Genomic DNA, 22,366 nt, shown 5'->3' with positions numbered 1-22,366 from the left:
TGAGCAATCCCCCTCTTACCTATCCAGCTGAAATCGCTACAGTTCAGGGGCGGCAGCGTGAGCGGTAGAGGCGGCATCCGGGATTCTTAGGAGCGGAGATCCGCGGGAGATATGATGCGATGGGAGACAAGCCTGTGGAGTGCCTGTGGAGTGCCTGGAGTTCCTTGGGAACAGAGTCGGGAGACAGCGGACGCGGGGAGGCGGGAGTCTCTGTAGGTCTGCGGTAGCGGACGACAGTGGTCCTCGTCTGAGAGCGTCCTCTCCGGCAGATTCACCAGGAACGGAGCGGCAGAGAGCGGTCGGATCTCCAAAACATAAAGGTCAGCTGCCTTACTACTACCACTACTAAGCTAAGCTACTATTAAGCTAACAGCTCACTGAAAGCCACAGAACACAGAACGGAGATAGGAGCTGCAGGTAGGACATAGGAGCGGTAAAAAATCCTGTTTCCTTGGTCTCCTGTGTCATCTCCTGAAATGTTTGGTTGTTGGGAAATCCTTGTTACACATTAAGGACATAAAAGATATAGCTCTTATAAATAAACCAAATACATAAAGAGAGAAAGGAAGAAAGAAAGGGGAAGGAGAAAGGAAGAGAGAAGAGGAAAGGAAAAGGAAAGGAAAGTTCTACAGCCGTTTTTTCTGATTGACACATATATCAGTGGTAGGGGGAGAAGGAGGGGGAAGGGAAGGAGGAAAGGAAAGGAAAAGAAAGAAGGAAAAAAAAAAAGAAAAACATAAACCACTGAATTAACCACTTCAGCCCCGGAAGGATTTACCCCCTTCCTGACCAGAGCACTTTTTACAATTCGGCACTGCGTCGCTTTAACTGCTAATTGCGCGGTCATGCAATGCTCTACCCAAACGAAATTTGCGTCCTTTTCTTCCCACAAATAGAGCTTTCTTTTGATGGTATTTGATCACCTCTGCCGTTTTTATTTTTTGCGCTATAAACGGAAAAAGACTGAAAATTTTTTAAAAAAATGATATTTTCTACTTTTTGTTATAAAAAAAATCCAATAAACTAAATTTTAGTCATACATTTAGGTCAAAATGTATTCGGCCACATGTCTTTGGTAAAAAAAATGTCAATAAACGTATATTTATTGGTTTGCGCAAAAGTTATAGCGTCTACAAACTAGGGTACATTTTCTGGAATTTACACAGCTTTTAGTTTATGACTGCCTATGTCATTTCTTGAGGTGCTAAAATGGCAGGGCAGTACAAACCCCCCCAAATGACCCCATTTTGGAAAGTAGACACCCCAAGGAAATTGCTGAGAGGCATGTTGAGCCCATTGAATATTTATTTTTTTTGTCCCAAGTGATTGAATAATGACAAAAAAAACAAAAAAATAAAAAATTTACAAAAAGTTGTCACTAAATGATATATTGCTCACATAGGCCATGGGCTATGTGGAATTGCACCCCAAAATACATTCAGCTGCTTCTCCTGAGTACAGGGATACCACATGTGTGGCACTTTTTGGGAGCCTAGCCGCGTACGGGGCCCCGAAAACCCAGCACCACCTTCAGGATTTCTAAGGGCACACATTTTTGATTTCACTCCTCACTACCTATCACAGTTTTGAAGGCCATAAAATGCCAAGATGGCACAACCCCCCCCCCAAATGACCCCATTTTGGAAAGTAGACACCCTAAGCTATTTGCTGAGAGGCATGGTGAGTATTTTGCAGCTCTCATTTGTTTTTGAAAATGAAGAAAGACCAGAAAACAATTTTTTTTTTTTTCTTTTTTCAATTTTCAAAACCTTGTGACAAAAAGTGAGGTCTGCAAAATACTCACTATACCTCTCAGCAAATAGCTTGGGGTGTCTACTTTCCAAAATTGGGTCATTTGGGGGGGGGTTTGTGCCACCTGGGCATTCCATGGCCTCCGAAACTGTGATAGGCAGTGAAGAGTGAAATCAAAAATTTACGGCCTTAGAAAGCCTGAAGGCGGTGCTTGGTTTTCGGGGTCCCGTGCGCGGCTAGGCTCCCAAAAAGTCCCACACATGTGGTATCCCCGTACTCAGGAGAAGCAACAGAATTTATTTTGGGGTGTAATTTCACAAATCCCCATGGCATGTTTGAGCAATATAACATTTAGTGACAACTTTGTGCAAAAAAAAAAAAAAAAAATTTGTCTCTTTCCCGCAACTTGTGTCACAATATAAGATATTCCATGGACTCGACATGACTCTCAGCAAATAGCTTGGGGTGTCTACTTTCCAAAATGGGGTCATTTGGGGGGGTTTGAACTGTCCTGGCATTTTATGCACAACATTTAGAAGCTTATGTCACACATCACCCACTCTTCTAAGCACTTGAAGACAAAGCCCTTTCTGACACTTTTTGATTACATGAAAAAATTTTTTTTTTTTTGCAAGAAAATTACTTTGAACCCCCAAACATTATATATTATTTTAAAGCAAATGCCCTACAGATTAAAATGGTGGGTGTTTCATTTTTTTTTTTTCACACAGTAATTGCGCAGCGATTTTTCAAACGCATTTTTTGTGGAAAAAACACACTTTTTTAAATTTTAATGCACTAAAACACACTATATTGCCCAAATGTTTGATGAAATAAAAAAGATGATCTTAGGCCGAGTACATGGATACCAAACATGACATGCTTTAAACTTGCGCACAAACGTGCAGTGGCAACAAAATTAATACATTTTTAAAAGCCTTTAAAAGCCTTTACAGGTTACCACTTTAGATTTACAGAGGAGGTCTACTGCTAAAATTACTGCCCTCGATCTGACCTTCGCGGTGATACCTCACATGCATAGTGCAATTGCTGTTTACATTTGACGCCAGACCGACGCTTGCGTTCGCCTTAGCGCGAGAGGAGGGGGGACAGGGGTGCTTTTTTTTTTTTTTTTTTTTTTCTTTATTTTTTTTTGCTTTTTTATCTTATTTTTAAACTGTTCCTTTCATTTTTTTTTTTTTAAATCATTTTTATTGTTATCTCAGGGAATGTAAATATCCCCTATGATAGCAATAGGTAGTGACAGGTACTCTTTTTTGAAAAAATTGGGGTCTATTAGACCCTAGATCTCTCCTCTGCCCTCAAAGCATCTGACCACACCAAGATCGGTGTGATAAAATGCTCCCCCAATTTCCCAATGGCGCTGTTTACATCCGGCGAAATCTAAGTCATAAAATGCTTGTAGCTTCCGGTTTCTTAGGCCATAGAGATGTTTGGAGCCACTCTGGTCTCTGATCAGCTCTATGGTCAGCTGGCTGAATCACCGGCTGCATTCTCAGGTTCCCTGTTGAGACAGGAGAGCCAGAGAAAAACACGGAAGACGGTGGGGGGGGGCATTCCCTCCCACTGCTTGTAAAAGCAGTCTAGAGGCTAATTAGCCACTAGGATTGCTTTTACATGAAAGCCGACCGCTGGCTAAAAAGAATGATACCAAGATGATACCTAAACCTGCAGGCATCATTCTGGTATAACCACTCAAAGTCGTGAATGGCGTACCTGAGGACAAAAAAATGGTTAACAATAAAGCACAGTAAACGGTAAAGTATAAAAAATTGCATACCTGAAAAGCAAACATGATAAAACATAATAACAATAAAACATTGCCGAATAGACTACAGTAAAAAAGAGCAGAACAATAGAGAGAGAATAGAGAGAGAGAGAACAATAAAACGACAACTATTTTTTTTTATTTTTGTTTGTGTTTTTTTTTTTTTTACACTTTTTTTTTTTGTAACTGTAACTTTTATAACTGTAACCGGTTCCAGGTTCGGGTCTCTCAAAATGCGATGGCATCTTGGGAGACCCTGTGAAAGTGTGCCTAGTCTGTGCAATGCTGTACCCTACGCTAATACTCAACTAGTGAATGGTAGCGTTCAAAACATTCACCAGTGCAAAGACCAGGATTGTCAGGACAGGAGGGACAATAATAGCGGGTGTCACGTCTATATCCGCGCTTGCTGCAGACACATCTTTTTTGGGGGGGTTCGTTGGGTAGGATGCGTTCAGATACTATACCACTAAGGGAGGTGTACGGTGCGTGTACGGTGCGTGCGTGGGTGTTCGCGGTACTGGCGCTAATCTGACGCTGCCTGGGGCGACGCATATCACCGCCGGGCGATCAGGGGGCTAAACCTTTATTCGGTAATAAACGGTGGGTGCCCTGACACTATATAAAATAAACAAACTAACCAGCGTCACCTGTAACAGTTATACGGTGATCAGTGGTGAAAGGGTTAACTAGGGGGCAATCAAGGGGTTAAAACATTTATTAGGTAGTATATGGGGGTCCCTGTCGCTATAAAACGCTGACGGCGAACCTAAATATTTACGTTCCTAACTAGCGTCACCAGTGACACTAATACAGCGATCAGAAAAATGATCGCTTAGCGACACTGGCGACAGGGGGTGATCAAGGGGTTAAAACTTTATTAGGGGGGGTTAGGGGGGTACCCTAGACCTACAGGGGGCTAATACTAACTGTCCTAACACTGTAACTGTCACAAACTGACACTATGCAGTAATCAGGAAAAAAAAAAAACCTGCTTGGTGTCAGTTTGTGACAGGGGGGGGTGATTGGGGGGGGATCGGGGGGCGATCGGGGGGGGATCTGGGGTGTTTAGTGTGCCTGGCATGTTCTACTGTGTTGTGTGTGAGTGTTGGTGCACTTACATGTCTTCTCTCCTCGGCGCTGGAACGGAAACTGGCCAGCCGAGGAGAGATGACATCACATCCTCTGCCTCTGTGTACTATACAGAGGCAGGGGATGTTTCTCATTGGCTGGGAGCGATCGCGAGGGGGGGCCACGATCGGATGGTCTCCCCCTCGTCTCTCATCGCTTCCAACCAAACGCCGACCGCCGATGGCACCGGGGGGGGTCCGATTGGACCCCCCGCCCGCGGGAAGGCATTCACGTACCAGGTACGTGATTTTGCCTGCCCGTGCCGCTCTGCTCACGTATATATGCGTGAGGCGGTCGGCAAGTGGTTAAAGGGAACACAAAAGCAAGCAGTAGGTAACAAACTACAGGATTCCTTAAAGCACCCCCTTGCCTCCACTTGTCCTGCATCTTGTTTTTTTTTTTTCTTTTTATAAAAAAGAAGGGGAGGGAAAGGGAAAGAAAGAAACATGGCCCCCAAGAAGAGCAGTAAGACCCCACAGCCTCAAAAAGGTAAAAAGGATAAAACAGAAGGTATTAATAAAAGCACTACAGGGGTACAACCCAGTAGTGTATTTAGGTTTTGTGCTGCCCTAGGCCTGACTAAACTTGTGCACCCCCTAATTTAAATATGACCCACCACTTCCTGTCAAGGCCACACCCCTTGCTGTTTAAGACCCGCCCTGAAATTTTCAAGTGGGGACACTAGTTCTGAGGGCCTGGGGGGGCAATAGATTTCCTTAATTTGCATAGATTTCCTCTCACTTCCTGATTGATATGGGGCAGGAAGTGAATGGAAATCTCTGCAATGGGACAGGGATGGTAAAAAATAAACTGACAAGGGTTATCACCCTCCCTTACTCTATCCAAAATGAAAAAAAAGTGGTGGCTATAGTTCTACTTTAAGCACAAATTTCTGATAATTTTATGGAGAGGACTAATAGGGCGTACACACGGTCGGACTTTGTTCGGACATTCCGACAACAAAATCCTAGGATTTTTTCCGACGGATGTTTGGCTCAAACTTGTCTTGCATACACATGGTCACACAAAGTTGACGGAAAATCCGATCGTTCTAAACGCAGTGACGTAAAACACGTACGTCGGTACTATAAACTGGGCAGTGGCCAATAGCTTTCATCTCTTTATTTATTCTGAGCATGCGTGGCACTTTGTGCGTCGGATTTGTGTACACACGATCGGAATTTCCGACAACGGATTTTGTTGTCGGAAAATTTTATATCCTGCTCTCAGACTTTGTGTGTCGGAAAATCCGATGGAAAATGTGTGATGGAGCCTACACACGGTCGGAATTTCCGACAACAAGGTCCTATCACACATTTTCCGTCGGAAAATCCGACCGTGTGTACGGGGCATAAGAAGATATAACCATGCCAGCGGTGCAGCAGATAACATATAGCACAGTGAGGAAGGTTTTTGGTCCAGGATGAGAGAACAGTCAAAATGAGAAGTGGCGCCCCCCCCCACAGTTGCGGAATGCCAGCCGCCCGCATACTGAAGCAGTGAGACCGCTTTATGGGGGCGCTAGACTAATTTGCCTCTCAGCCCAGTCCACCCCATAAGACTGGTGCTACACTAACAGTGTAGCGCAAGCCGGCGGGGACTCTTTCCGTGCTGCCCCCTTGCAAAGTGCTGCCCTAGGCCTGGGCCTTGTTGGCCTAGGCCAGGATACAGCGTTGGTACAACCAACACAAACAACGGATATTAAGGAATTTTTTCAACAATTACAGTTACAGCTACACTCCCCTCAGGTAACGCAGATGTTACAAACATCGCATGACCTGTCTAATATAGCAGAACCAATAGAAACATCCAGATTATCAGGGGAAGAGCAATTAAACCATCCCAGAAATAGCTCATTAATGGACACAACAGGGTCTTCAAGTGAACAAAAAGAGGAAGATAAAGAAAAATGGGATATAAGAGCTTACATCCGTTCGCTTCCTACTAGGGCAGATATGGATCAATAGGTACATAGGCTAGAAAAATCATATAAGGAAGAGATTCAAGAGCTTAAAATATCTACAAAAAATATGCAAGAAAAGATGGACATAATAGATAAGAGTGTCAAAAGCGGAACAGGAACTGCTAAAGATGAAAGAAAAAATACAGAAGCAAGGAACCCAATTAAAACAAATAATAAACAACTTAGACGAACAGGAGAACAGAAGCAGAAGATCCAACATAAGAATCAGAGGTCTAAAGGAGACAGTGGGCCCAAAAGAGCTTGTAGCAACACTACAAAAAATATTGCAGGAAATTACCCAGGACATTGACATAAAAGATCTAATTATTGAACGAGCACATCGGGTAGCAGGAACTAGGAAGCCTGACATTAATAAACCTCTGGATATCATTTGCAAAATGCACTATTCCCATATCAAGGATAAAGTAATGCTTGCAGCCCGCCAAAATAAAAATATCCAATTTGATGGAGAACCGCTCCTGCTTTTTCAAGATATATCAAAATATACATTGGATCGCAGAAGAGCCCTAAAGCCCCTGGTGGAGCAATTAATAAAAAATAATATTCATTATAGATGGAAATTTCCATTTCAGCTACAAATTCAAAAGGAAGGACAGACTATCTCATTCAGAGATCTGGAGGACTTACCGGAATTTTTAGCGGTTTTAGGAATATCAGAGTTAGCATTGCCGGACTGGCCCATAAAATATATGCAAACATTCAAGAAAATATAAGGGGGCCCTTGAGAGGGAAGAGGGAGGGGGGATGAGATGAGAAAATGGGGAAGAGGAGTATAATAACTGGATAATCTGGATCCTTGATATAAAGGTTTTTTGTGGTTTGGGGGTAGGGGTTGTGTTTTTTTTTTTTTTCTCCAACACAGAAAAGATAATATATAGATGAACGTTAGATTACAATGGGATATATGAAAGGTGTTTGGAGGTATTGATTTTCATAAGCTATATAATAATGTAATTATTTATAGTGTATTTTTATACACTGTAACTAGTTTTATACATAAGATGACATGAGGGTTTTTTTTTTTTTTGTTTTTTTTTTTACTTTTTATTTTTTTTCTTCTCTCTCTCCTTACACAACACAATAGGAGATAACACATTTTTTATGTTGTTTGCACCAAGAGATATGCAATGCACACATAGGTAGATAATAATTTTCATAAATGTATGCACCAATGAGATATGAAATTGTAACATATATTTAGTAGGTATATAGTAAATTATAGCACAGGGTGGGTTTTTTTTTTTTTTTTCTCCTTACACAACATTAAGGAGATAATACACATTTTATATGTTGTCCACATTAAGAGCTATGTAATGTATACAAAGGTAGATAGCAGTTTTTATAAGTTTATGCACTAAGTGTTATGTACATAGTAGGTATAGAGTAAACAACAACACAGGATGGGTGTTTTTTTTTTTTTTTTTTTTCTCTTTCTCTTCCTTTCCAACACAGAGAAGATATAAATGTATGCTATAATACAACGGGATATATGAAATGTGTTTATGAAAAGTTTTATACACAAGATGACATGGGTTTTTTTTTTTCTCTCTTTACACAACACAATGGAGATTATACACATTTTTTTACGTTGTCCACATTAAGAGTTATGTAATGTACACACAGGTAAATAACAATTTTTATAAGTTTAGGCACTAAGTGATATGAAATGGTAATTATGTACGTAGTAGGTATACAGTAAACAGTAACACAGGATGGGTTTGGTTTTTTTTTTTCTCATTATTATAAGGTTAAAAGGATAAATATCTGGGAAGTATCATAGTGACTCCCCCCCCCCCCCCTACACCCCTCCCTAAGAAAAGAGAGGGTAGGAAGGGAAAGAGAGAGTTAAAGAAAATAGAGACGAAAGAGATCCAAAATAAGAGAAAGATAAAGAAAAAAATGGTAAAATGCAGCAGGAGGTCAGCGGTCGAGAGGCGACCCTTGGTCACCAGACTCAAAACCCCCCGTAGTAGGGAACTTACTTAGATAGTAAGAAAGACTTTTCTTTTTTTTTTAGTCAATAGATATAGGATAGAGTGCGGGTGAGGTGAGTGTGAGTGGGTGGTTTTTTTTTTGTTTTTTTTTATTATTATCCCTTTCTCTTCTTATTTGGCTCTATTGGTCCTAAAATATGAAAATATGCTCGTATAATATTAGAGGTCTTAACTCAGCAACAAAAAGGTCACAGGTCCTGTACTCTCTTCATAAACAAAAAGTGGGGGTAATCTTTTTCCAGGAGACGCATTTCCGTACAGACCACGTTCCAAATCTACAAAATAGATTCTACACTACTTGGTATCATGACTCCTTTGGATACTCAAAATCAAAAGGCGTCTCTATAGCAATACATAAAACAATACCTCACCAAATGCTGGAAGAATGGCACGATAAGGATGGAAGAGCAATACTACTCAAACTTACTATATATGGCAAAAAGTATACATTTATTAATATATATTTACCTAATCAAGGACAATATAAAGTAGGAACACAAATACTGAAACAGCTTATGGAAAAAGCCGAAGGGATAATAATAATTGGAGGAGACTTTAATTTTGTACTTGATAGGGAAATGGATAATACAGCACCTTCAATAATACAGATGGGTAGGGAGAAGAAAAACTTCTTAGAAATGATAGCAAAATACCAGTTGATTGATATATGGAGGGCACTACACCCAACAGACAAGGATTTCACATTTCATCAATAGCACATAAGACATATCATAGATTAGACTTTTTTTTGATAAACCAAAAGGCGATGGCGGTGACTTCATCTTCCGAAATAGATAGTTCGATATGGTCCGATCATGCACCAGTATTTTTGGTTTTGGACTTGCTTAGGGGTAACAATAATAAAGGGAACTGGAAGCTCAATGATAATCTGCTTCATGATGAGACTTGTGTGATAGAAATAAGGAAGGCAATATCAGACTTCTTACACGATCACAGGCAGGATACTACTTCACTGCCGATCAAGTGGGAAACACTAAAATGTGTAATCCGAGGCCTTCTTATAAAACACGGGGCTAGAATGAAAAAATTAAAAGGCAACAAAATAACCCAACTATTAAAAGAAATACCCATAATAGAAGCTCAACATAAACAAAATCCAGTGTGTGAAATATTAATAGAGTTAACAGAGAAGAAAATAGAGCTAAAAACTTTGATTAATGAGCAAACCTTACGTATAAGAGATAGTAACCGTGCCCTAAACTATCAACAGGGTAATAAACCAAGTAAACTTCTCGCAAGAGCTTTGCGCCATCGGGGCAATATACAGCCTATTGTTAAGATCAAATCAGATAAAGGTAATATGAGATACGATCCAAAAGAGATATTGAAAGAGTTTCAGACTTTTTACACGAAACTATATAATATCCCTAACCATGTCACGAATAGTGATTCAGAGAGCATCCAACAAAATATAGAACAATACGTGAGAGAAACAGCACTTCCTGTATTAGCTCTGACAGATAGGGTACATTTATATCAGTACTTCTCATAGATAGAAATACAAAATGTAATTGATGCATTAGTACCGCGGAAAAGTCCAGGCCCTGACGGCTTTACCCCAAGATTCTATAAAACATTTAAAGAAGAACTCATCCCTATTATGAGACAGACATTTAATGCAATATCCACATCACAGCCCTTTGTTCCACAAAGTATGCAGGCCTATATTTCACTTATACCCAAACCAGAGAAGGATCATACTTTATGTGGAAACTATAGACCTATCTCTCTAACAAACATCGACCTAAGAGTGTATGCTAAAATAATTGCCAATAGACTTGCCCCTTTAATGCCGGTATTCATACACTTAGATCAAGTGGGCTTTGTAGAGGGGAGAGAAGCAAGAGATAACACTCTAAAAACACTCACATTAGTGGAACATGCAAAAAGGGGCTCCATCCCATCCTGCCTATTGGCGATTGATGCTGAAAAATCATTTGACAGGGTGGGATGGAGTTTCCTCAGAGAGACCTTAATACAATGGGGATTGGGTCCTATACTTTTGGACAAAATAATGGCTCTATATAAGAATCTAACAGCGAAGATTCGGGCGAACAGCGATCTATCGGAGATAGTCCCTATAACAAACGGAACCCGTCAGGGTTGCCCGCTATCCCCAATACTGTATATACTAGTGATGGAGCATTTATTAATAGCGATCTGGAAAAATATGGATATACAGGGAATTAAAGTAGGAGACAAGGAGTATAAAATGTCTGTATACGCAGACAATATATTACTATATATCACAAACCCATTGATATCAATACCAAACTTGACAACTGAATTTAATCGATTTGGTACACTGAGTAATTTCAAAGTAAATTATAGTAAATCTGAAGCTCTAAATATTAACTTACCAAGCGCTATGATGGAACTCCTTAAAGACTTCTCATTTAAATGGCAAGAGAACACAATTAAATATTTGGGTACCTATATCCCTTCTGATCTTGACAAGTTACAGGAGTATAATTACGTCCCAATGGTGCAAAAAATTATGAGAACGTTACAACAATATGAAAAGGGGACGTTCTCCTGGATGGGTAGAATAAGTATAGTAAAGATGGATATACTGCCCAAAATATTATATGTCCTTCAAGCAATACCCATTTTTCCTTCAACAAATACTTTGGATAAACTGCATAGATTAATAGGAAGATTTGTTTGGGGAGGCAAGACACCCAGAATTAAATGAACGGTGTTAAATAAAACAAAAGAAGATGGCGGTCTTGCCCTCCCAGATATAGACATGTATCTTAGAGCAATAATGATAACCAGAATAGTAGACTGGTTCCACAACAGAAATAATAAACAGTGGGTGGAGCTCGAAGAGGATATTACAGCCTTTAAGTTAAAATCCCTCCCTTGGATTAAAAAAGCGCAAAGACCACCGGAGAGGGAGATGCCCTCCCTAGTGGTATCAACATTAAAAGCTTGGGATAATATAATAAAAAGAGGGAGTGGTTCTACTTATAGAGGTCCAATGACCCCACTGTTTAGCAATCCAGAGTTTCCACTGACACTTGAAGCTAAAACATTTCTTAAATGGAAAAGAAGTGGGGACACTAGGATAATAGAAACGATGGAAGAGAATAAACTCCTCCCATTGGAAAAGTTGGGGGTAGAACAAAAAAATAAATGGATGCAATACGGTCTGCTCCAGGGGTATATAGAATCTTTAACAAAAGAATCCATAATAGATAGGCCTTTGACAAATTTAGAAAAAATTTTCTTGCAAGAACTTAGACCCACCCATGTCTTATCTAAGATTTATAAATATTTAATTTCAGAAAACAATAGACAGACGCTACCATATGTTAAAAAATGGGAACTAGAGATGGGAATAGAATTTCCTAGAGAAATGTGGGGAAAAGCAATTATAGCGACTCATAAACTCTCAATATCGGCTAAACATCAGGAAAGAAACTACAAAATTTTAGCCAGATGGTATAGATGCCCTGTGGACCTACATAAAATGAATCCGGACAACACAGACATATGTTGGAGATGTCACTCAACGCAGGGCACAATGTCACATATTTGGTACTATTGCTCAGAAATCCAACCATTCTGGCAAAAAATATTTAAAATTTTTAGAGCACTGACTGGGACCTACTTGTATCCAGAAATACAAGTAGCAGTGTTATCCATGATCCCAGGATCAATAAAAAACATAAAAAAAGGAATTTTGAAATATTTTCTGACAGCAGCCCGAACGGTTATAGCTAGAAAATGGAAAAACACACTTGTGCCGTCTGTTACAGAATGGGAGTGTGAGATGGTGGAGATGCGTACCCTGGAGGAAAGAATGATAATAGAAGAAGGGTTAAAAAAACAAACAGTGAATATATGGACTAGATGGGAGGAGTTCAGAGCCTCTTCGAGACTTTTGAGGACAATATAGAAACAATAAAAAACATAATGGGAAGAGATCCCCTTTAATAAGGGTTTGTTTTTTTTTTCTCTCGTATGAATGGGTATGAGTGTGGGGAAGGGGGGGGGGGTAAATAGGTTCTAGATATAGGTTCTACATCCTTGATTTAAAAATATGAAGACCCTAAATGAAAAAGGAATTTGAATGATGTTTTGATAAAAAATGATAGAATTGTTTTATTATTTGGATGTATATATTGTAAGTTGGATAAATGTGTTATTGAAAATGTTTTGATAAATAAAAATTGTTAAACTCTCATTAGAAGAGGTAGATCATCTTTTAGGGGCCATTTATACCACATTAGGTATATCAACAGAAAAGAAACCATTATCCTTGCACGATCAGATGTATGAGGGCTTAAGGGAACAGGAAAAGAGGAATTTTCCTGTTCATGAGGTCCTAATAGAGGCTATTAAGAAAGAATGGCAGCAACCTGAAAGAAAACCATTTTTTTCTAAGGCCTTAAAAAGACGGTTTCCCTTCGCAGAGGATCCAGCATCAGTATGGAACAAAACTCTAAAATTAGATGCAGCCTTCCCGCAGGTGTCAAGGCACACGGACTTGGCATTTGAGAACATGGGGGTTCTATCCGAGGAGATGGATAAAAGGATGAACTCGTTATTAAATCATGGGACTCAACAGTGGGCAGCCTGAAGCCAGCTATGGCGGTCACGGTGGTGGCTAGGAACATAGAATTCTGGTTAAACCAATTACAGGCTCACATTGAAGAAGGAGCTGCGAAAGAGCAGATCCTAGCTTCATTTCCCACACTGCTGCGAGGCATTGCGTATATCGCAGATGCTTCAGTAGAACTGGTTTGGATGGCTGCCAGATCCTCCGCACTAGCCAATTCCACAAGAAGGGCCCTATGGCTAAAGACATGGCAGGGAGACTGCGCCTCCAAAGCCAAACTCTGCGGGATTCCCTTTACAGGGGACCTGCTGTTTGGACCAGGGTTGGAGAAAGTGCTGGACCGAACAGCAGATAGAAAGAAGGCGTTCCCATTAAAGCGTAAAGCAAATTGGAGTCAGCCACAACAGAATAAGAAGAGGCAAAGAGGCAAAACAAGATCCCGCTTTACAACTCCCAAAATGGAGACCCAGAGGAGCCCTTGGGTTCAGAGAGGGAAAAGCAAGAGAGGAGCGATTTTTCGTCCTCCTGAGCAAACCCACAAAAAGTGACAAAGTAGTCACATTCGGAGGAAGACTGGGGGCCTTCCTCCCGCAATGGGAAGAAATATCCTCCAACCGATTTATTCTGAGAACAATAAAGGAAGGATATCTTCTAGAGTTCTCAAGATCACCCCCAAACAGGTTATACACCACCAAACTTCCAAAATACAAGGAGAAGGCCAGAGGTTTAATGAGATCCTTAAAGGAACTCAAAGAACAAAGGGTAATCATCAAGGTACCAAAAGAAGAGGGAGGGCAGGGTTTCTACTCCCACATATTCGGAGTGCAGAAAAACTCAGGAAAGGTCAGACCAATCCTCAACCTCAAACCTCTAAATTTGTCTATAACCTACAAGAGGTTCAGAATGGATTCCATATATTCAGTAAGGGCGTTATTGCCTCCAAACTGTTATATGGTTTCCCTAGACTTAAAGGACGCGTACCTCCACATCTCGATACACCGGGATTGTCAAAAATTCCTAAGGTTAGCAATAGAGACGGAAGAGGGAATCGTGCACCTTCAATTTCAGGCTCTACCCTTCGGCCTCTCCTCATCGCCCAGAATTTTTACAAAAATTCTGGCCGAAGCCCTGGCACCATTACGGGTCAAAGGCATATCCATCATTGCCTATTTGGATGACCTTCTGCTGTTTGCGGAGACGCCTGGGAGATTACTAGAAAACTTCAAATGTACGCAGACGTTCTTAGAGAGTCTAGGTTGGCTGGTAAATTTGGGAAAATCCAATCTACAACCCACTAAACAAATATACCTTGGGTATATCATAGACTCAGCTCAACAAAGAGTGTTCCTACCCAAGGAGAAAATAGGAGAAATTCAGAGGGAAGTAAGCATAATACAAGCCAATTTACCATGTGCCATAAGGCAGATAATGTCAACACTGGGACTGTTAACATCTGCAATCCCAGCGGTACAGTGGGCAGGCCTGCATTTCCGGCCACTGCAGATGTTCCTGTTGAAGATATGGGATCACAGGCAGGAATCTTTAGACACCAAGGTTCTATTACCAGCAAGGGTAAAAAGAACCTTATGGTGGTGGAAGAGAACAGAGAACATGAACAAAGGATGGCTGTGGAGCCTACCCATTTCCCGAATCTTAACTACAGACTTGAGCGGCGTAGGGTGGGGAGCACATCTAGGCTCTCAGATAACACAAGGGACTAGGGGAAAGGAGGAGAGGATGAGATCATTCAACTGGAAGGAATTGAGAGCAGTATGGTATGCACTTCAAACCTTCCAGAAAGAGTTGAGAGGTCATCACTTACAGGTCAGGTCTGACAATTCGTCAGTGATCGCCTATATAAACAGGGGGGAACAAGAAGCGGAACCCTGTGGACCTTAGCAGAGGAAATCTTGAAATGGGGAGAAAATAAACATACTCTCATTGTCAGCAGTCCACTTGAAGGGGGATTTAAACAAAGTGGCGGATTTCCTCAGCAGGAAAAAAGTGATAGAAGGCGATTGGGTGCTAAAACAGGAGGTATTCGAGCAGATTGCTCAAAAATAGGGAATACCTCAGGTGGACTTGTTTGCCTCCAAAGGAAAACAGGAAAGTCAGAGCGTTCTTCTCCCTGAAAAGAGAGGACGGAGCGCTCGGGGTAGATGCGTTAGCACAGAGGTGGGCATTCAACAAATGCTATGCCTTTCCCTCACCAGTACTACTACCAGCGGTAATAAGGAAATTACATACGGAGAATACAACACTAATTCTCATAGCACCTTACTGGCCCAGGAGACTGTGGTTCTCTATGCTCAGAGAACTCGCGGTAGAACCCCCTGGTTATTACTGATCCAGGAAGATCTACTCTCCCAAGGTCCAGTACACTGCCCCCAAGTGGAAAGATGGAACTTGGCCGCATGGTGTCTGAGGAGCAGTTGCTGGAAGCAAAAGGGTCCTCAGGCCGTCTAATAGATACACTGCTGAAAAGCAGAAAGCTTGAGACACGTAACATTTACCAGAAAGTATGGAAATGTTTTAACAGATGGTGCACAGACAATAAATTTAATACACAGAGCTCAGTGGCAGTCTTAGAGTTTCTACAGAGTGGGATAGACAAAGAACTAAGTCTTAACACGCTAAAGAGTCAAGTGTCAGCACTTTCGGTTTACCAGGAAAAGAGATTAGCATCTGATCCGTGGGTAATGAGACTCTTTAGATCGCTGAGCAGACAAAGGCCGATACAAGGTACAGTCTTTCCAAAGTGGGATCTGTCATTAGTGCTGCAAACTATGACAGCCGACCCCTTTAAACCATTGGATAGTTGCAACCTGAAGATGCTGACGCTTAAAGCAGTCTTCCTGGTGGCAATTACCACAGCCAAAAGGGTCTGTGAGATAGAGGCCCTATCAGTCAGGTCCCCCTTTTTTCAGATTTTTCTGGATCGCAAAATCTTTAGAATGGATCCGGGATTTCTGCCTAAAGTGGCCTCGAAATTCCACAGAGGCCAGGAGATTGTTACCATCGTTTTGCCAAAATCCCTCTAAGGAACAAGAGGTAAGGTTTCATAATTTAGACGTGAGGAGATGCGTTTTACATTATTTAGAAGCAATAAAAGATATTAGGAAGACGGATTCCTTATTTATTTTAATTTCTGGAGCAAAGAAAGGGCATAAGGCCTCAAAACGCACCATAGCCAGATGGCTAAAAGAAGCCATTGAACAGGCTTATAGGTTAGGAGGCATGCAGGTCCCAGAGGGTATCAGGGCACACGCCACACACAAGGGCAATGGCAGCGTCACAGGCAGAGAGAGCTGGAGCAACGCCGGAACACATATGTAAATCGGCAACCTGGTCCAGCTTTGCCACCTTTGTAAGACACTATAGAGTGGATCTTTGGGCGGCTAAAGATCAGACCTTTGGACGCAAGGTCTTACAAGCCGTGGTCCCGCCCTAGGGGTAAGTGCTCGTTTATCCTCTCAGGTGGCTGTCCTGAAAGACGATTAGGGGAAAAACGAAGTTACTTACCGGTAACGTTCTTTCCCGGAGTCTTTCAGGACAGCTGGGTACCCACGCAATTGTGTTTAAGACATAGAGATTTCCTTACAGGAAATGTGATATAATGAATTATGTGTATCATATGTTCTTGTGTCTCCCCAGCGGACTGGAGGTGCTCTTTAAAGAACTGAGGAGCCAGCAGGGGAGGAGGAAATTTATAGAAGCTGGCGCAGTGTTTCCTACAGAGGGGAGGAGCCAAGGTCTCTCAGGTGGCTGTCCTGAAAGACTCCGGGAAAGAACGTTACCAGTAAGTAACTTTGTTTGTTTTTTTTTTTATTGTGAAGCAAACAACAAATAGGACAAAATAACAGAAAAAGTCAATGTGCATAACTATTCACCCCCTAAAGTCGATACTTTGTAGAACCACCTTTTGCGGCTATCACAGCTCCAAGTCGCTTTGGATAAGTCTCTATGAGCTTGCCACATCTTACCACTGGGATTTTTGCCCATTCCTCTTTGCAAAACTGCTCCAGCTCCTTCAAGTTGGATGGTTTGAACAGCAATCTTTAAGTATGACCACAGATTTTCTACTGGACTGAGGTCTGGGCTTTGACTAGGCCTTTCCAATACATTTACATGTTTCCCCTCTAAACCACTCAAGTGTTGCTTTAGCAGTGTGTTTGGGGTCATTGTCCTGCTGGAAGGTGAACCTCCGTCCTAGCATCAAATCACACACAGAGTGGTACAGGTTTTGCTAAAGAATATCCCTGTATTTAGCACCATCCATCTTTCCCTCAATCCTGACCAGTTTCCCAGTCATGACTGCTGAAAAACATCCCCACAGCATGATGCTGCCACCACCATGTTTCACTGTGGGGATGGTGTTCTCTGGGTGATGTGATGTGTTGGGTTTGCACCAGACAAGGCGCTTTCTTTGATGGCCAAAAAAGTTCAATGTTAGTCTCATCAGACCAGAGCACATTCCTCCATACATTTTGAAGGCCTCCCACATGCCTTTTCGCAAACTGAAAACGTGCCATTTTGTGTTTTGCTGAAAGTAATGACTTTCTTCTGGCCACTCTGCCTTAAAGCCCAACTATATGGAGCGTATGACTTATTGTAGTCCTATGTACAGATACTCCAGGCTCTGCTGTGGAACTCTGCAGCTCCTCCAGGGTTACCTTAGGTCTCTGTGCTGCCTCTCTGATTAACTGCTTGCCGACCGCGCTATAGCCGAATGACGGCTGCAGCGCGGTCAGATAAATCTGGGAGGGCAGACTATGACGTCCTCCCAGAATCCTGCTCTCGCGCGCACCCGGGAACATCTGTGACCGCCGGGTCCGCATCACTGATCACAATAAACAGCCGCTGGCGCATAAACCAGCGTCACATCCGGTTCCTCTCTCCTCCCTGTACCTATTGGTACAGTGCAAGCGGAGAAGGGAGAGATCAGTGGCAGCAGCGCTGTGGGCAGGATGTGTAGTGCCTACAGCGCTGATATGTGCCCACTGCAGCCTCATCTATCCATACCCAGCCTTCCATACCCAGCCATCCATGCTCAGCATACCCATCCATACTCGCTCACCCATCCATACTCGCTCACCCATCCATACTCGCTCACCCATCCATACTCGCTCACCCATCCATACTCGCTCACCCATCCATACTCGGCATACTCGCTCACCCATCCATACTCGGCATACTCGCTCACCCATCCATACTCGGCATACTCGCTCACCCATCCATACTCGGCATACTCATCCATCCATCCATGCTCACCCATCCATACTCGGCATACTCATCCATCCATCCATACTCGGCATCCTCAGCCATCCATACTCATCCATCCATACTCATCCATACTCGGCATACTCATCCATCCATCCATGCTCACCCATCCATTCTCATCCATCCATCCTCATCCATACTCGGCATACTCATCCATCCATGCTCATCCATCCATACTCAGCATACTTATCCATACTCTGCATACTCATCCATCCATGCTCAGCCATCCATCCATGCACAGCCATCCATACTCTGCATACTCATCCATCCATGCTCAGCCATCTATACTCGGCATACTCATCCATCCATCCATGCTCAGCCATCCATACTCGACATACCCATCCATCCATGCTCAGTCATCCTTACTTAGCATACTCAACCATCCATCCATGCTCAGCCATCCCATCCATACTCAGCCGTACCCATCCATACTCAGCCGTACCCGGCCATACTCAGCCGTACCCATCCATACTCAGCCGTACCCAGCCATACTCAGCCGTACCCAGCCATACTCATTCATGCTCAGCCATCCCCATTCATGCTCATCCATGCCACTACAGTGCCTCACAAAAGTGTATAAGGTAGTCAAATTACATTTGAAACTTATGCCCCTAGAACACCTGACATTGCTCCCTGCATATTGGTCCACACACATGTGGTATCGCCGTACTCAGGAGTAGGAGAATCTATTTTGGGGTGTATTTTTTGCTATGTACTTGTTATGTGTTAGAAACATTGTGTAAATGGACAACGTTGTGTAAAAAAAATGGATTTTCATTTTCTTTACACATTTTCCAAAAACTTGTAGAAAAATATTACACGTTCAAAAGACTCATGCCTCATAGATTATACATTGGGTTGTTTTCTTTCCAAAATGGGATCATTTTTGGGGCGTTCCCATTGTCCTGGTGTGCCAGGGCCTTCAAAATTGTAAGAGCTAGTCGAGAAATTGTATGTGTAATTTATGCTCCAAGAACGTCTGTTGGCACTCCCTGCATGTTGGGCCTCTGTATGTGGCCATGATGTGTAAAAGTCTCACATGTGGTATCGCCATACTCAGGAGGAATAGTAGAATGTGTTTTGGGGTGTAATTTGTGCTATGCATATGCTGTGTGTGAGAAATAACTTGCTAATATAACAATTTTGTGAAAAAAAAAAATCTTGATTTTGCAAAGAATTGTGGGAAAAAATTACAACTTCAAAAAACTCACCATGCCTCTTACTAAATACCTTGGAATGCCTAATTTCCAAAAAGGAGTCATTTGGGGGGTATTTGTACTTTCCTGGCTTGTTGGGGTCTCAAGAAATGAGATAGGCTGTCAGTACTTCAGGTGTGATCAATTTTCAGAGATTGTCACCATAGCTTGTGGACTCTATAACTTTCACAAAGACCAAATAATATACACTGATTTGGGTTATTTTTACCAAAGATATGTAGCAGTATAAATTTTGTCCAAAATACAGGAAGAAAAATTACTAATTTGCATCATTTTTTAACAGAAACAAAGAAAAATGCATTTTTTTTTTTTTACTGAATTTTCGTTTTTCTTTTAGAGCGCAAAAAATAAAAAACCCAGCAGTGATTAAATACCACCAAAAGAAAGCTCTATTTGTGTGGAAAAAAACTACAAAAATTTCATATAGGTACAGTGTTGCATGACTGAGTAATTGTCATTCAAAATGTGAGAGCACCAAAAGCTGAAAATTGGTCTGGTTAGGAAGGGGGTTTAATTGCCTAGTGGGTAAGTGGTTAATGCCCTCCTTGCCCAGTCCGTGAGTTTTGGTGTGCAGCCGTCTCTTGGCAGGTTTGCTGTTGTGCCATGTTCTTTCCATTTGGTTATGACAGATTTGATGGTGCTCCAAGGGATCATCAAAGATATGGATTTTTTTTTTATAACCTAACCCTGACTTGTACTTCTCAACAACATTGTCCCTTACTTGTTTGGAGAGTTCCTTGGTCTTCATGGCAGTGTTTGGTTAGTGGTGCCTCTTGCTTAGGTGTTGCAGCCTCTGGGGCTTTTCAAAAAGGTGTGTATATGTAATGACAGATCATGTGACACTTAGATTGCACACAGGTGGACATCATTTTACTAATTATGCGACTTCTGAAGGTAATTGGTTGCACCAGAGCTTTTTATGGGCTTCATAACAAAGTGGGTGAATACATACATACATGCCAGTTATCATTTTTTTTATTTCTTTTTTTCTTTTTTTTTATTTCTGAAAAATAGTTTTATTATGTATTTTCTAATTTTACTTCACCAACTTAGACTATTGTGTTCTAAAACATCACACATAATTCAGATACCTATGTAACAAAATAGGTAAAAAGCCAAGGGGTGTGAACACTTTTGCAAGGCACTGTATATTCCTTAAGAGGGCTTTAATACAGGCAGTTATTAGAAAGTATACTGTTCCTTTACAGATACTACAAAATAAAAACAAACTGAAAACTGTACAAAAGAAGCTAAAATATATTTAAGTATCACTTAAAGTGTATGCAAACTCTATCCAGGAATCTTGTTCACATTTTCTACCCTTTTGGCCTTTTAAATATACCCTAAAAAGCATTTTGTTACATATGTTTAATAACTAAAAAAATGGACTTCCTAGTTCTTATCTTGGATGTAAAGTTAGTGTGTGTATATTGCAGATATTAGGGAAGTGGGTAGGTTTGGATATTTTAGAAAAAAGGCAACTGGGTAGGGCTGACACCAAACAGCCCACAAAAATGCTGTGTGCCCTCACCTTACAATAGGACTTGGAACCCAAATGCATTTCTGGCATTTTCTCTATTTTACACGTTCTTTAAAGGATAAAACATATACATTTTGTCAGCTTTTAGTAAGCTTAGAGGATCAGCTTGGCAATCATGCAGCTAGTATTTTTTTGACAGGGGTAAGAATGCAGCACGGATGTTACCCTTGTGACATATCCTTTTTAACATGATTATTTCTTTAAACTCTTTAACAGCTGCTGAGAAGTATCCAAATGTGAAGATGCATTTTGATCACAAAATAAGTGACTACAATGTTGAGTCTGGCACACTGGTTTTTCGTAGGTAGGTTGTATAAAATGTATTGAAGCAGTATTTTTCTACTATATACTACTTGCTAATGTTAGTCATACTTGTAAAATATTACAATGTAAAAATCAATATGATTTGGTGATTCATATTTTAAATGTATTGTCTGAAATCTTGCACATTGTAGGGATAAAGAACCATGGAAAAAAATATTTTAAATGTAAATGAAAAGTCACTCTAAGGTATTGAAATAACTTACCTGAGCAGGTATACCTAGCCCCTGCACCAACAAACAAAACTTCCTGAGCTCTCTAAACTCCAGTACAACTAACCTGCAAAGATACTGGAATACAATTTTATGTGTGTGAAAAGAAAATGTACTTTGGGAACTTCCTATGTTTATTTTTCAGGCCCCTGTACACCACCTAAGCATCTAATCAATCTGTTTACATTTTATGTAACATTACTATATCAATTCCACGTTGCTGTGAAAGAAATCCTACCCTGAACACTTACAAACATTGCAAAAATTTAGCAACCTTGATTGTATATGCTGCCTTTTTGTACTGGAACTAGCACCCTAACTGATAAAGTGTGTTTGGGCCCTTGTTTACCAACTAACAATCCACTGCCATGAAGACTGATCTGCATATTTAATGTATCATTTTTATATTGCATATATTTTGTAACATCCATATATTTGCTGTGAGAAAAACAGTTCTTCCCAAGTTGGTTACATACATTGGAAAAAATTTTGCAACTTTATTGCACATGCCCACCTGCTGCCATTTTTGTATTGAAATGAACGCACTTGCTTTCTACT

General features: G+C 41.2%; 1 protein-coding gene across 1 annotated transcript in view; it reads left to right on the top strand.

The window, feature by feature from the left end:
- KMO (kynurenine 3-monooxygenase) overlaps window positions 1–22,366 on the top strand; it is a 124,321-nt gene that overhangs the window by 48,919 nt on the left and 53,036 nt on the right. Inside the window, exon 6 of the mRNA XM_073627511.1 lies at window positions 21,492–21,579. Within this exon, the coding sequence (XP_073483612.1) occupies window positions 21,492–21,579 (88 nt within the window). The remainder of the gene's footprint in view (window positions 1–21,491; window positions 21,580–22,366) is intronic.

Source organism: Aquarana catesbeiana, linkage group LG04, assembly GCF_042186555.1.
Source record: "Aquarana catesbeiana isolate 2022-GZ linkage group LG04, ASM4218655v1, whole genome shotgun sequence".
NCBI classification, from domain to species: Eukaryota; Metazoa; Chordata; class Amphibia; order Anura; family Ranidae; genus Aquarana; species Aquarana catesbeiana.
Note: the sequence above shows the minus strand (reverse complement) of the source record. Positions and strands in the feature narration are given on the sequence as shown.